Source organism: Talpa occidentalis, unplaced genomic scaffold (genome assembly GCF_014898055.3).
Source record: "Talpa occidentalis isolate TD23 unplaced genomic scaffold, MPIMG_talOcc4v2.1 talOcc4.11, whole genome shotgun sequence".
Classification (NCBI taxonomy): Eukaryota; Metazoa; Chordata; class Mammalia; order Eulipotyphla; family Talpidae; genus Talpa; species Talpa occidentalis.
This window is the reverse complement of record NW_023601104.1, coordinates 76206088-76221979: the sequence shown is the minus strand read 5'-3', so window position 1 is coordinate 76221979 and position 15892 is coordinate 76206088. Positions and strand designations below refer to the sequence as shown.

General features: G+C 41.1%; 1 protein-coding gene across 6 annotated transcripts in view; it reads left to right on the top strand.

Moving 5' to 3' along the window:
* The window catches only part of SLC8A3 (solute carrier family 8 member A3), a 153139-nt gene that overhangs the window by 86004 nt on the left and 51243 nt on the right, over positions 1-15892 (top strand). Inside the window, exon 1 of one of the 6 annotated variants that reach the window (XM_054691310.1) lies at positions 3304-3408. The exons of the other annotated variants lie outside the window; for them this stretch is intronic. Coding sequence (XP_054547285.1) covers positions 3377-3408 — 32 coding nt within the window. The 5' untranslated portion in view covers positions 3304-3376. Of the gene's footprint in view, positions 1-3303; positions 3409-15892 lie in introns of those variants that run through there. 6 annotated transcript variants of the gene reach the window in all.

The window sequence follows — 15892 nt, the reverse complement described above, 5'->3', positions numbered from 1 at the left end:
GTCCCTTCCTTTCAAGGCCATGGATGCCTGGCATAGGGAGGCTGGGCCTGCTCTCGTCTTCAGGTAAGAAATCTCAGATGAGCTTTTTAATCTCTCTGGGCCTTAGTTTCACTTGTAAGATGAGGGGTTGGGAGGTAATGGGCTCCTCTTTTTGGGTCTAAAATGAAGTACTTTCGAGTTGCTAGGGAAAACAAGGCTTTTCTGAATTGTTGCCGTATTGCAGATTCTAAGTTTTCCCAGAAGCATCATCTTTCTTCAGGTGCTTGTCTGGTGAAGTGGTCCTTATCCTTTTCTTCCTCTGTTTTACCTCAAGGTAAATGAAGCCTGTTAGCTGTCCTTTAGGCAGAGAACTCTGCACAAAGACCCCCTCCATCATGCCCGACTCCAGAACGGGCAAGTCCTCCCTAGCTGAGCATCTTGGGGCCAGAGACCGTACCTTCTAGATCTCTGTGCCTTCAGCATCCTGCACGGTGCTCAGTAAATGTTTGTTGAAAATATGGGTGTGTATAAATCTCACATTTCTGGTGGCTGGGAAGTCCAAGATCAAGGTGTCTGGAGAGGTCCCCATGTGTCAGTTGCAGATAGCCATGTTCTCACTGTATCCACACTAAAGGCACTAATGGCACTGTATCCACTAATGGCACTAATCTCATCACACAGGCTCTTGTCCTCATGATCTCGTCTAAATCAGATCCCCTCCTCACCCACGCGCTTCTGATGCCATTCCATTGGGACTTGACCACAGCAAGACCTTTCCAAAGGTTTCCTAATTCCCTACAGAAACATGGATCCTCATGGTGTCCATCTAGGGGAAAGCAGGTTGAATTATTCTCATTTACTTAACAAGAAATCAATATATAGAAAAAGGGAGTGCTTTTTCACCCAAGGCCTCAGAATGACTTACGAGTATCCTTGGAAAAAGGACTTTTATCTAGTGCTTTTGCCACTAGATTTGGTGAAAAAACACTGCTTCTCTGCCCAAAATGCTGATTTCCTGAAAGCAAAAGATGTCACACGAAAACGAATCATTCCATCAGAAATACTTGTACCTAAGTGAAAGCGGGAAGCTGAACCTTCACTGAGCAGCGTCTGCAGCCTCCTGCACTGGCATGCTCTGAAAGGGCCGAGAGGCATGAATTACAAAGCACTACTTCTCCTTAGAGATTTTATACAGTAGTACAGTGAGCACCAAACTCATTTTAGTCCGAATATCTAAGGGAAGGGCAATTTTTGAATGGCTGTCTACAGCACAGCTGTATTTCACTATGTGTGAGTGCATGTGAGTGTGTGTGTTTATCTGCGTGTGTCCTAGTGATACACCCCATCCATCCCAAGCCCCAACACAGGTTCCCCTTGAGGTTCCAGCCTTGGAGGTAGGAAAGGCTCCGAAGGAAGGTTTTTTATAATGTCTTTTGGAGGCTTTATTTGGTGACATGTTGCTTGGGTCTCCTATACACACTGTTCTCAACGCTCACCATTTAGTTAGTGTGCACCAAATAGGGGTGGCATCTGGTGCCACTCTTAGGCCCTTATCTCCTTTCCTCTCAGGAATACTCAAATGCCTGATTTCCTCAGGTGCCACCATTCAGGCTGTGATCTCCTCTCTGACACTCCCTGCTTTCCTTTCCTCTTCTCACCTCCTGTTACGAAATACACATAGGCCTGGGGATTCCTTAGAGAAACTGTCCTGACTTTGGAAGTTGACTGACATATGCTTTGCGAAGAGTAAAGGGAAGGAGGTTTGAGAGATGCTTCTTCACTGGCACAGGACTTCTGCTTTTTGCCTTTTAGTCACCACAGGACAACTTTTTATAGAATTCCACAACAGTAAAGCTCATGCAGCGCCCTCCCCTCATTTTGCACATCTGAGCCTTGGTGACTCTGCCCAGGTCAGGGCATTGCTAAGTGACAGCCAGAAGCAAAATCCTCTGGCCTGTTTGACCACCAACCAGATGCACAGCAGTTAAGTCACATTTGTTCTTCATTAGCCCCCACCTGTCCCTTCAGACTCCCCCATATCACCCTTTCCCTCCTCCTGCTGGAGTTCTAATTGCTGCTTTTCCAATCTCCCTTTGCCTTGTGTACAGGCTTAGTAGAAATAATAGCCACTTGAATTGATCAGCGTGCTTTTTACTGGGTGTCAACAACTGTGCTAAGTGCTTCACATGGTTAATCTACTTAGTCCTTGTAAGAACTTATAACGAAAGTGCCACCATTGCACCTATTTTGCACATGGGGAAACTGAGGCACAAAGCACTCGGATTCACACCAAGGAGTCCAGCTTTAACCCAGCTCACTATGTTGGGCAAGTAGCCAGTAACAAAAAGGCTAGTATTTGGATCACTCTTTCCAAAAGATTACCTTTTTAGCACCGGACAGAGGGAGGGGCTCCTTTCTAAAATTTTGGAGGTGGAAGAGAGGGAATCAAAGAGGTTACCTGACTTGAAGCTCTGTACAAAGACAGCGCATTGGTCATAGAGTTAAGTGCCACGTGTCTAGGTCACCTCTGCCTCTGCCTCTGAGTGTTTCCTGAAGCTACCTTATCTCATAGGGCCCTCAGTGTTTCCTGAAGCCACCTTATCTCATAGGGCCCTGGGTCTTTGTCAGAGATAAAAAGGGCAGGAGTCTATAGACAAGAGGACCTTTGAATATCTTTAGAACACACTTTCAGAGTCTTTGACTTTGTTTCCTTCAAGTGATCTCTGCATGGGGAATTTCTGGTCATATCTCACAGGGAACCAGACACTCATCCATCAGCCCCACCTGGGGTCTATGAAGTCCTGCCTTGCCTGCCTGAGGATCTGCGGCTCTCAGCAGGCATTTGGCACGCCTCTCAGTAGTACATGCCACTGTTGTCATCTGGGTAATGCTGGGCGTGATGAGGTGCACAGTTGAGGGCTTCTATAACTGCAGAGTCAATGATGATCTCCAGGCCAATTTTTTTTTATTTTATATAATTCTTACATCTTTTTTCATCTTTGCACAATGTATGCATTTTCATTTTGGTTATATTCCCCATACAATTGCACCTCCCCCCTAACGGATAGTAGGCAGATGAGATGTTTAGAGAAAGCTTTTTGAAGCCTATAAATCTTCCCAAATGTTAGGCTTTGAATTTCTGAATTTTCAGGAGAGGATTGGACAATGCCAATTAAATCACAGCACATAAATGTGAGAGCTGTGTTCACTTTCAAGGGACCCACGTCTGTTCCCAGGCCAGCTAGGAGCCCTTAATGTGTCCTTGAGCTAGTTACTTCCCCTATCACTGTGTAAAATGAGAAGGTTAACTAACTGATCCTCCTGCCCCTTCCAGCTGTAACATTCTAGGTGATCCTCAGATGTCAGCAGTGCTAAAGCCCCGGGACTGTGACATGTCATGTGGGCCACCAAGGGCCAAGCTCTTCCTGTGTAAGTTCTTCCCTCCTCCCACCACTTTTCACTTGATCTTTGTTAATACAAGTGCATCCGTTTGCCCTCTGAAGTATCTAAGAACCCTAGACTTTATTTCACAAGCTTTCTCAGGGAAGAAGGTAGAAGGCTTTTCTGGCATGTGACTGCCACCCGGGAAGGGCATTACTCAGGTGCTGGAAGGCTTATCATCAGTTCTTCAGAGAAGAAAATCTACCAACACTCAGCAATGTCAGGGGAAAAAAACAGTAATGGAGTCAGGTTAGGCTGCCAAATTCTGATTTGATCTTGAACTCTAAACCTTGACCTTGAACAAGATAGACAAGTGACCCAATGAAAAGTCTTAAAATGTGTTGTTTCTCTAAGCATGGGGAGGTATTTCTGAACCAATTTTTAGCCATTCCTGCTCTCTCTGTGCATGTTGATTTAGCCTAAGGTTTTAGCACTAACATTTTAGTAATTTGCTTCACTTTTAATCTCCTTTTCCCTTTAACAGGATCATTTTCTCTATGTTAGGGGATTAACACTGAGGTAAGAATGGCTAAATAACAGCCCTTTCTGGAATACAAATGACTTTATAAATAAAGGAATATAAAAGGAAGAAGTAGGAAGAGTTCTTAGCTCTATTGTAGTTGGCAAATACCGTATGCTTTCTCCCCTGTGATTAGTCAAGCCAGTGATGGCAGTAGGAGCTTAGTGTAATTCAGGATCCTCTCCATGCTTGGCTCCTCCCTGGGCAAAAAGACCAGTGCCCCCCAGAAGTTCATGTGCACCTCACCAATGGGGTCTTTGCAGATGTAGTGAGTTAAGATGAGATCATTCTAGAGTAAGGTTGGTCCTAAATCCAGTCCAATTTATAAGGGCTGATGTCCTTATAAAAAAGAAGAGAAGAAACCACAGATACAAAGACAAACAAGGAAGAAGGTCATGTGAAGAGAGAGGCAGAGATTGCAATGCTGCCTTCACAAGCCGGAGAACCCACAGGTTGCCAGCAACTGCCAGACGCTGGGACAAGGCTGGGAAGGATACTTCCCTAGAGCCTTCAGAGGGAGAAGGGCCCTACCAATACTTTCATTTCAAGCTTTCGCCTCCAGAACTGTGAGATGATATATTTGAAAACTGGTTTTCAAGCCACCTGGCTTGTGACATGTTGTTATAGCAGCACGAGGAAACTCATACACTCAGGATGGGGCGGCTCCTGGGAACCACAGGAAAAGAATGGATAAAGCCAGGACCCCCCACCCCTCAGCTTATCCACCACCCATTTTCTTCATTCCCACTTCCAGGCTTTATGATGACAGGAAGTTGTGAAATTTCTAATGGTCTCCACTGCAAATCCTGCCCTCTTATCCCAGCCAGTCTACCGTGGCTGTAGCAAGCCTTTCATTCCTGTGACCCATCCCCTCAGTGACTGTTCCAAAACTTTGCCGTGTTTTTCAAGGCTTCAAACCCACCCCATGTGCCTCACCCTCAAGAGATGATTTCCTCTGAGTTGTGGATGAGAGCACCCTTCCCACCTCAGAATCCTGTGTCCTCACCTCACAACCCTGTGTGTCCTCTGTCTGAGGGAAGGTGGCCGCTGCTTGTTTGCCCAGGAAACCCTCTTCACCTGCGCCCTTGATCTTCATCCTGTCTGACAACTCAGGGACCATGCTCCATCAGCTCTTCTCACCCCAGCTGCTGGTCTCAGTCTCTTCCTGCCAGTGCATCCCTTCCTCTGCTCAGTGCCTTACTACAAGTAGGTCTAGGTCTCAAGATCTTACTAAAACCAAACCAACAAGTAGACTCCTTAGACACTATCCGGTCTTTCCTTTTTCCCTTGACATTTCTTTACAGAACTAATAATAGTCATTCCTTCCACAGCAGCAAACTTTTCCAGACAGACGACTCCCCTCACCCCCTCATGGGAAGCCACAGGGATTTTCCAAATCAAAGAATTCAATGGTCTTCTCTCTGTTAACATCAGAATACCTCAAATATTAATTTTAAAGTACAGAGTCTCATACTTAAATTTTTTGCACTTTCATGCACATTTTTATATAGTTAACATGGCTTGCATGTCTCCGCAGCATTAATCAGTTGGACCACTCTTCTTGAAATTCTCAAACTGGTTATCCTCCTGCCTCTCCAGCTGTTCCTTCTCAGTATCTTCTTCTGGCTCCTTCTCCTATACCCACTTTCTTTGGCCACCATCTCTCCTCATTCTGCACACTGTGAGAGTGCATGGGTCATAGTGCTCCTATAGTTCCAATTAACTCCTCCATGCTGAAGACTCACAGTTTCCTATCTTCAGCCCAGACCTCACGGACCTCATACTTTCTCCAACTGTCTACGAGGCAGGTGCGCTTGATAGCCATAGACACACCTGCAGTTCACCGAAAGTTGAACTCAGTTTCTTTCCCCAAACATTCTTTCCTTTCTGTGTTCTTTGTTTCTGCACATGGCATCTTCATCCACCTTGCCACCAAGGAGCCATCCAAGGGCTCTCCCTCTTCCATCTTCCACCTCCCTGCCACTCTTCATGTGCCCCTCCTGCTTCTGCCACAGCATCACTGCTTGGACCAAGTCTGTTACTGGGGTGACATTCCCTGGGTCTAATTGGGACCAGGACAGAGGATGGATGCAGTATGTGTGGATTGTCACAGCATCTTGAAAACCTAGTGCTTGAAAATCTGACCTGTGGAAGAGCAAGAGTTGACTTTGTCTAGGTGGCCTCATACTGTAAAACTAAAGCCAGTCAGTGGACTTTAGAGGAAGAGAAGCATGGACATGATGTGAAAACAGCTTTCTGACACTTGGAGCAGTTTTCCTGTCTCTGGAACTGTGTGAGATGTAGCGGGCACTTTATTTCTGGGTCAGGCTTATTACAAGGTCATGTCTGCATGGAGAAGGAAGGCAGATGGCTAGGTGAGATTGATTCTTTATTTTAAAATATTGATTAAGAATCATCTATGTGCCAGTAACTGTGCTAGTGATGAGTATAGTGATACTGAAAACAAAATCTCTCCCATTGAGGGATTTTCAGCCCAGTAAAAAGACTGATTTAAGTGATAAATAGAAAAATAACAATTTGTGGAAAGTGCTATAAAGAAAATGAAGGGTAATAAGATGAAAAGAGTGAATATAGTACTGCATTGTGGATTCCAGACTCTGTTGCCATGGGGGCGTGTAGGCTGCCCCACACACCAACAGGCGGTCCTGCTTGGACACGAACAGGGTATCCAAGAATTCAGCTCAGCTCTGACACTGACATGGAGGTAGCAGCCCAGGACTGTCCTCACTGCAAACACCAGCTGCAAAGGGCTGCAAGCCCAGGCTGCCACCCAGGCTTCTGACCAACTGGCTGTAAATCAGGGGTTCCCAGACATGGTGCTCAGGTTCAATTAATTTGCTAAAATGGCACACAGAGAAATCAGGAAACCTATTTGCTCATTTGCTCACTAGATCACCAATTTGTTACAAAGGATATTAAAGAATACAAATCAATAGTCAGATGAAGTGAAAGGTGGGACAAGGTCCCAGAACAAAGGAGCTTGCAGAGCTTGGGGTCTGGCAGTAGACCCCCAGGCAGCAAGTGGACGTGCTCTAGTTCCCCAGCCTGGAAGCTCTCTGGGATTTGATGGGGCTTCATTACTTAGGCATGATTGATTGCCTATTGCAATTGCCATTGACAATCGTTCCAGGATTCCCATTAGTTTCCTCAGCATACTGGTTTCCTACGCAATGCAGTAGGAAGCTATGGGAAGTTATAAGTAGTATAATATTATAAAATAATATGATTTCTATTTAAAAAGCAACTTAGAATGGCAGCTTTTAAAATAAACTCTTCTGTACTTGGATTATAGCAACATGAGAGAAACTGTTTTAACTCAAGTGGGCCCTCCTGCCAAACATTGGAACGGAGCTCTGATTCATAAAGGGGACATATTTCTTTGGGAGGAACCCAGCGATCTGTCTAGAAAAGTAACTCGGTCTCAGAGGGGACAGGCAGTAAGAGAAACAACCTGTTGGAATAAGGATTTATGGGGATGAGAAGAGGAAACGTGATTCTGATACTTTCCCCTAATCCACAACGTTTGGAAAACTGTCTTCACTGTTTCTATTCAATGGCAAGAGGGAACTTAGAAGAGAATCTCAGAAATAACTCAGGCTGCTCACCCGAAAGTGAATTTTTTTTAAAAGATTTATTTATTTTATTTATACAAGCACTGGGTACAGTCAGAAGCGCGGGAGGGTGAGAGAATTCACCAGAGCCAGAGCGGGGAGCAGAGCAGGCAGAAGGACCGAAGTACACTGCTGAGGGGAGCAGCGGGTGTGGCGGGAGAGGTCTGCGCGCCATGTGGGACCCATGTGGGGCCCACCCCGGTGGCCGGGGATCAAACCAGTGCTGCAGAGGCTGCGGGCAGCTTCACAGTCCAGCGCTCAACCGCCACGCCACCGAGGAGGCCCCAAAAGTGAATTTTTTATTACACCTCTACTGTGGGCCAGGCTGCTCCAGGTACTGGCGATCTGACAATGAGCCAGACAGGCAAAGCTTTTACCATCAGGTGCCTATAGAGCAGTAGACATGAGTGGGTGGAAAGCAGTCTTTCGGAAGTCATTGTAAGTGCATCCAAGAGAAGAAAGACAAAGGGCAAACACATCATTGGTCCTCGGTGTCTATCATAGGTAACAGAGAGAGGGATTTTAAGCCTGACCTGAATGAAAAAAGGAGGTTTTTAGAAAGGAAAATAGGAAAGATGAAAGAAACCTATCCTGGGTGGAAAAATTTATCTGCTTTGGTACCGCACTCTCTAATTGTTTCATCACCCCCGTCCAAAATTTGTAAGGATTTCAGGGAGCTCCTGAAGTCATTTCTGAGATAAGCAAATGCATGGAAATGAGGACTTCTGTGCTGAGTTTGCAGATTTCCCTGTCTCTCATCTCTGCTATAGAAAGCAGCCTATATAAAAGGATGTGCGATGGTCCTTTGAGTGGCTGTAATAATGTTAGGACCTCACTGAATGGCCCTGGCACAAATTAATCTAGTGCAGTATCTCTATAAATCAAGAGGTTGGCCTCTATTGGAAGTGTCCCAAGGCTTTGTGCACAGGGCGAGCCAAAGTCTCCCCACACTGAGACAGAAATACCTTGAGTGCCCTTGCTGATAAGATCTGATGTATAGATACATGTCTACAAGCCCTCAGTGGCTGCTGGCACAGTGTATTACAACCTGAGTGTGAAATGTTCTGTTCTATTCAAGGGTTCAGATAAAATTTATCAGTCACAGTGGATGTATAAGGAACCTGCCTTCACTATGAATGATTAGAGTTACATTACTTTCTATTTCTATATCACCTTTGGTCTGGAGAATGAGCAGAAAATTTTTCACCAAATGCTGTCCCTTCTCAGTCATCGGGGTGTAATTATTTGGTGGGAACAGAACAGGTGGGTTGACTGAAGTACGCTGCTGAGGGGAGCAGCGGGCGAGACAGGAGAGATCTACTGTGTCATGTGGGTAGCTCCCTGGATAGCCGGGGATTGAACTCGTGCTGCAGAGGCTGTGGATAGTTTCACAGTGCTGTGCTTAACCCCTTGTGCCACCTGGGAGGCTCTATTTGGTTTTCTAAAGAGAGAGATATAAAACAATCAGATTAAATCATATTCTGTTAATGTCAGAGCAACTGGTACTAACTCACCTTGTCAACCTAAAGCTTCTACCTGTTCTTTGTTACTCTTGCTCCTCCAAACTAAACTACTTGTGGTATCCTGACTTGTTTCCTGTGTTCAGTCTGGTCCTATTGCCAGGTAAACTCTTCACCAGGGGGGTTTTCTCTCATCCTTTGTGACCCAGTTGAAATCTCAATGTCTCTGAAAATTCTCCCTGCCCCACTGGAGATATTTTCTTCTGGGTTCCCATGGGTCAGGTTGTGTGCTTGGCAAGGTGGATACAAAATCAAGTAACATATAGCATCTGTTCCCTCAAATCCTCACCATCTCTGGCGATGCCTCCATCCCTGGGACTATTCTAGGCACACCAGCCTCCTTTATTATAAAGGTAATCATCATTCTCATTACAACCATCAGCAACCTGATCACCATCATAATCATAAAATTACTAAAATAAAGTTAACAATATATAAGCTATCCAAGTGAATACTATGTGGAGTCATTTTTCAGAGTGTATAGATAATTCTTAATGAAGATAGTGGATCCATTTTTATTTTAACGAACTTTGTTATTATAATCGGAAATGTAGTGTTGTATAGATCAATTTGGAGAGAATTTAAATCTTAACAGTATTTAGGCTTCCATTCCATGAATGTGGTGTGTATCATTTTTTGTTTAGATCCAATTCCCTCAGGATTGTTTTATAGTTTCCAGTGTGGATGTCTTACATATATTTTGTTAAATTTATTTCAAAGTATTTTTTTTTTGTTTTGATGCTATGCTATATGAAATCTTAAAAATTTTTCTCATTTTATTTTACAGTTATTTCTATGATTTGGAAATACAATTGAGTTTTATGGATTGGCCTTGCTAAATTCACTTATTAGCAACTATTATTTGCTTTACATTTTCTTTAGGATTTTTTGTTTAAACAATCATGTTGTTTACAAATAGGTTTACTTTTTCCCTTTTTCTTTCTTTTTCTTTCTTTCTTTCTTTCTTTCTTTCTTTCTTTCTTTCTTTCTTTCTTTCTTTCTTTCTTTCTTTCTTTCTTTCTTTCTTTCTTTCTTTCTTTCTTTCTTTCTTTCATTTCTCTCTCTCTCTCTTTCTCTCTCTCTTTCTCTCTCTTTCTCTCTTTCTTTCGTAGTTCTATTTAGGACTTCTAAATACTCTTGAATGGGTATGCTAAAAATGGACATCTTTACTTTGTTCCCAGTTGTCTTCAATAGGTTTTCTATAAGTTTTTCATAGATGCTTTTTATTAAACTGAAGAATTTACTTTCTCTTTCTGTTTCCTAATTTTTTTTCTACCTTGAATGGCTTTTGAACTTTGTCAGTTATTTTTCCTCTATCTATTATGATCATACAGTTTTACATTTTAGAGCTGCTGGTATAGTTTAATGACATTAATCAGTTTTCAAATATAAGCCAGCCTTACATTATTGGCATAAGTCATACTTAGTCATTGATGTATTATCCCTTCTAAATGCTGGTGGATTCTATCTAATAATATTTTGTTAAGAAGGTTTTTCTTTCTTTTTTCATGAAAGTTAGTCTTTGCAAAGTTTAGGATGTCAAGTTTATGTAGGCCTCACAAAATGTTCAGAAGTACTCCTTTATTTTCTGAAAGATTTATTTATTATTGAACTTATTTCTTCTTTACATGGTCAGTAGGCCATACCAGTAGGAAGGTTTTTTTGCTAAAGAATACAATTTCTCTTATACTTAGTATTTAAAATTTATCATCTTATAACAGTTCTGATAATTGTGTTTTTCAAAGAAATTTGTCCATATCTATGTTGTTATATTTATTAGCATTACGTTGTTCATCATATTCTGATATTATCCTTTGAGTAGCTATAGGGTCTGTAGTGATTTCCCTCTTTTTTTTTTTTTTTTAAAAAAGAAGTCTTTCTGGAGGTTTATTACTTTTATTAATTGTTGTCAAAGAACTACCTTTTGGCCTTATTTCCTCTCTTGTTTGTCTATTTTACATTATACTTTATTCTTATCTTTATTTTTTTCTTCCTTGCACTTTGGATTTAGTTTATTCATCTTTTTCTGGCTCTTCAAAAGGAAATTTACCTCATTAATTTTGAAATTTATTTTCTAATTAATTGCATTAAAATTTATAACATTCCCAAATCTAAACACTGTGTTAGGTATAGCTCACAAATTTTAATATTGTATTTTTATTATTATTAGACTCAACATCTAACTTTCCTTGTGATTTCTTCTTTGAGCCATGACTTCTTCTTTGACCATAAAAGTATGCTATTAGTTTCCAACTCTGGGGATAATAAGATATCTTATTATCATTGATTTGTAATCTAATTCTGCCATGGTCAGGTCACATACTCTATATAAAGTTTCAGTGTTTGAAGTTTACTAAGAATTAGTTTCTGGCCTAGCAGACAGTTTATCTTGGTGAACCTAAAAAGAAACTATATTCTGTATTACTGGGTGTGGAATTATATAAATAATAATTAGAAGACTGATAATGTTGTTTAAATCATCTATCTTTTCTGAATTTTGTTTGCTTCACAAATTACTAAGAAAAGGGCTTTAAAAATCTATATCCATGATTTGTGAATTTGCTCATTTCTGTATTTTCTGCTATCAATTTTATTTCATCTAATTTGAAATCCTGTCATTAGACACATGCACTTATGTTTGTTGTGTCTTCCTGATAAATAGACTCTGTCATCATTTATGAGATATTCCTCATGTTCTGTGGTAATTTTCCATGTCCTGAAGTTTTTTCCTGATATTAACATGGCCACCTCATCTTTCTTCTGCTTAAGACTTGTGTAGTTTATGTATTTTCCATTATTTTACTTTCACTCTGTTTGCACTTATAATTAAAGTACATGTCTTAAAGGCAGTGTTTCTTTATGTCTTGATTATTTTTACTTTTTCATTACAACTTCTGCCTTATCATTCATATGCTTATTACATTGTTGAATTTAAGCATTTCCTTTGGATATTTGTACTACCTTTCATTTTTTTTTGTGGTTCTTCATTTATTGCCTTCTTTTCAGGTAAAAATTTTAGTAATTAAAATTCCATTTTAATTCCAGTGTTGTCTTTAAAGTTATCATTCTATTCATTATTTTTCATTGGCTGCACTAGGAATAACAGTATGCATCTTTGACTTATTACAGAGAACTTAATATTATATTACCTCACATAAAATACAAGACTTCGCAGCAATCTATGCCGTTATACTCCTTCACGCTGCTATTGTTGTATTATCACTACATATATTTTAAACCCCATGACAGAGTGTCATAACTTTTGCTTTAAACCTTACTCATGTAAGTTATAAAATTTTTATGAGTAGAAAAATATATATGGTATTTTGTTCTTGCCCATATATTTCTACTGTTTTTCATTCTTATCTGTAGACATGTTTCAATTTGGTGTCATTTCTTTCAATCTCTTATGCTTCCATAGCATTTCTGGTATGGGACTTCTGGCAACATATTCTGTTTTCATTTACTTTCAAATGCCTTTGTTTTGCCTTCATTTTGAAAATATATTTTCTTTGGAAATAGAAATCTAGATTGACAGTTTTTTCCCTTTTCTCTTGGGTTTTATTACCTCTGGCTTCTATTGTTTATGAAAAAAAAAAGTTATACATGATTTGCTGTCTCCCTGGACAGAATGTGCTATTTTCCCTTGGCTACTTTCAAGCTTTTCCTCCTTATCTGTGGTTATCAACATTATGAATATGATATGCCTATTGCTGTTGTTTGTCTTGATCCAAGTTGGTGTTCACTGAGCCCTGAGGCTCAGTCAGTAAATTTTTCAACAGATTTGGGAAATTTTTAAAAATTATTTTGCTTTTTCCCTCCTTTTCCCTGTCCTCTCTTCATGGGACTCCAGGCACACATAGATTATGTTGCTTGGCATTGCCCCACAGATCACTAAGGCTCTGCACCTGCCTTTTTTTTTTTTTTAAACATTTTCCTTCTGTGTTCTTCAGATTGCACAACTTATCTTGATCTGTCTTAGACTTCACTTAACCTTTCTTATACCATTTCTAATCTTTTATTATGGCATCTGCAATCTAGAACTTTTCTTAGGTTCTTTTTTATAGTTTTCATTTCTCTGTTAAGTTTCTTCATTTGAGGTGTGGTATATGTGCTCAGTAAAATACTATTCTGTTACGTAAAAAAAGAAATTTTGTTGTCATTTGCATCAACATCAGTGGAGTGGAGGTAATTACACTAAGTGAAATAAATTAGAAAGAGAAAAACAAATGCCAGTTGGTGTCACTCATGTGAAATATGGAGAAATAAAGCAAATGAGCTAGCAAAACACAACAAAACAATGCTTATTAGACTCTAGGAAAAGGTGGTGGTTTTCAGAGGGGAAAAGGATGGGGCTGAAAGGAGTAGGTAGGAGGGGTCAATTTGATGGTGGTGAATGATACTAGAATTTTGGTGCTAGATGTAACATAGTACATATGTCAAGAATCTGTACTCCTGAAACATATATAGTATTTAAGCCAATAGTAAATCGGTTTTAAGAAGAAAAAATAATTTGTCATTTGTTCATTCATTATGATACATTTTCCTTAAGTTTTTAAACATATTTGTGCAGGCTTTTTTCAAGCTCTTGTCAGTTAATTTCAACATCTGAGTTACCTTAAGGCCATTTTCTTTGGAGTGGTTTTTCTCTTGTCTGTTGGTCGTATTTTCCCATTTCCTCATGTACCTAGTAATCATTTACTGTATGCTATACATTGAGATGAAGTATTATAAATGTTCTCAATAATATCATCTTCCTTGAATTTTGTTCATAAAGTAGTTAAATTGATGTAACTTTTGTTCCTGTCAAGCTTGATTTTATTCTTCGATGTTTTGAACTAAATCCTAGAGAATGTTCCTTGCTGTATGGTCTGGGCCTTATGTCTCCCAAGCTTATTCCTGACACCTGAGATGCTGGGCCATGTCTCATCGCTCCTGTGATCTCTGTTTCCTCATTCAGCTGTCAGGCCTACAGGAGAAGATCCCTTCTGGGCCTTGTAGGGGTCATCCTTAACACTTGTGCAGCCCAGTTCTCAGCTGCAGACTTTCAGGGAACCTTCATGCAGACTTCTGGGCCCACCCCCTTGTACAACTTTCTCTTCTCAGGGACAGTACCCTGAAAATTTCAGCCACCTCAGCACTTGAACCTTTGCCTGCTTGGCACAGCTACACTACCACTCTATTTGGGCTCTATCATTGTGCTCAGGAAAATATCTGCAGGAAGGAAGGCTAGACAATCGTGGAGTAATTGTGCACTTGATTCATGTATTACCCTTTTCTCAGGCATCACAGTTCTGTACTGCTCATTACTAATACGTGAAGACAGTTTGTTCAGTTTTTTATTCTCAGTTTTATCGTTGTTTTCAGTGGGGTGCCAAGTGGCTCTATATGGCTAGAGGAACAAGTTAAACCTGAATCATTTTAAAAATACAAATTGGGTCTCACCACTTCCTGCCCAGAACCCTCTGGTAACTTTCCATTGCTTTTAGGCTGTTCGTCCCCTGTAACATCATCTTCGAGGTCCTGTGTGACGCGGACTCTCATGATGATGTTGACTGAGTATATCTTTGCATTATGGGGCTAGATTTGGAGCACAAAGCTGTGAGGTAATGCTGTGATTAAACAGCAGAGTCTGGTTTTGAGTCTTCATCACCAGACCCTTTGTCAAATTCCTTGTGGCACAGGATCTTTGCTCCCATAGAAAGCCTTAGAACGCTGGGAATTCTAATTCCTGAACCTGCCAGTAGGATGCATATCTGATGCTTAGTCCAAAGCAAGGGACAATTGGGGTCATCCTGGAAAAGGAGCAATGTTATTTTCTGCCATATGTCAAACTGACTTTTCCATCCTTCCCAGTGGCAGTTACAGCCATTTCTAGAGCATTTATATGGCCAACACTGTGCTAAGCTGGTAACTTCATGCTCTATGGCCTAATCATACAATTAGGGAAAATGGGACAAAGAATTAAAGTAAATGCCATAGATTCACTAGGCTGGCCCATGCAGGAGCTGGGGTTTGAACCTAAATCTGTCTCTCTGTCTGAGTCTATAGTCTTTGCTCTTTACTGGGGTTGGCAAACTATTTCTGTAAAGCACAGATAGTAAAAAACTTTGGTCTTCATAGGCAATAGGTGGTCTCTGCTGTGTATTCTTTCTTTCTTTTACAACCCTTTTAAAAAGTAAAAGCCATTTTGAAATCATAAGCCACACAATACTAGGATGTGGGACAAACTTGGCCCACATTTGGCCTGTGCATTGTAGTTTACTGACCCTGCTTTTAATCAGAATGCCCACTGCTTTTTAGGATGTGAAAATTCAGTGTTCCCCGTGGAAAATAGCGAGAAAATGGTGAGGGCTGGTGGAGGTAGCAGGACTGTGGTGGGGGCTGCCCCCCCACCAGTGAGGTGAGCCAGAGGTCACAGAACCACCTGGCAGAGGGCTCCATGGGTAGATGGGTTCAGATTTCCTTTGTAATTCTTTCAGGAACCTCAGGTGTTCAGCAGAACCACAGACTGGAGGGAAATGCCTCTGGGGGAGAGGGATGCCTGCAGGGTAGACCTCATCTCAACCTTTCTCCTCTGCACCCTCTGGGTTATAATCAGAGCATGACCAGGAGCCTTAGAGTCAGCAGATTTTTATTTGTAGGCTTTAATTATTATTTTTCAGCTGCCAAGAGTTTGTTTAAGGGACTCCCCTGGTAAATATTTATCTCCAGCCTGGAATAAAGTATGGTCCTTTTGCTGAGCTCACACAGTGTGACTCTTAGAAGCCTGCTGACCAGCACAGCTGACCATCTCCGGC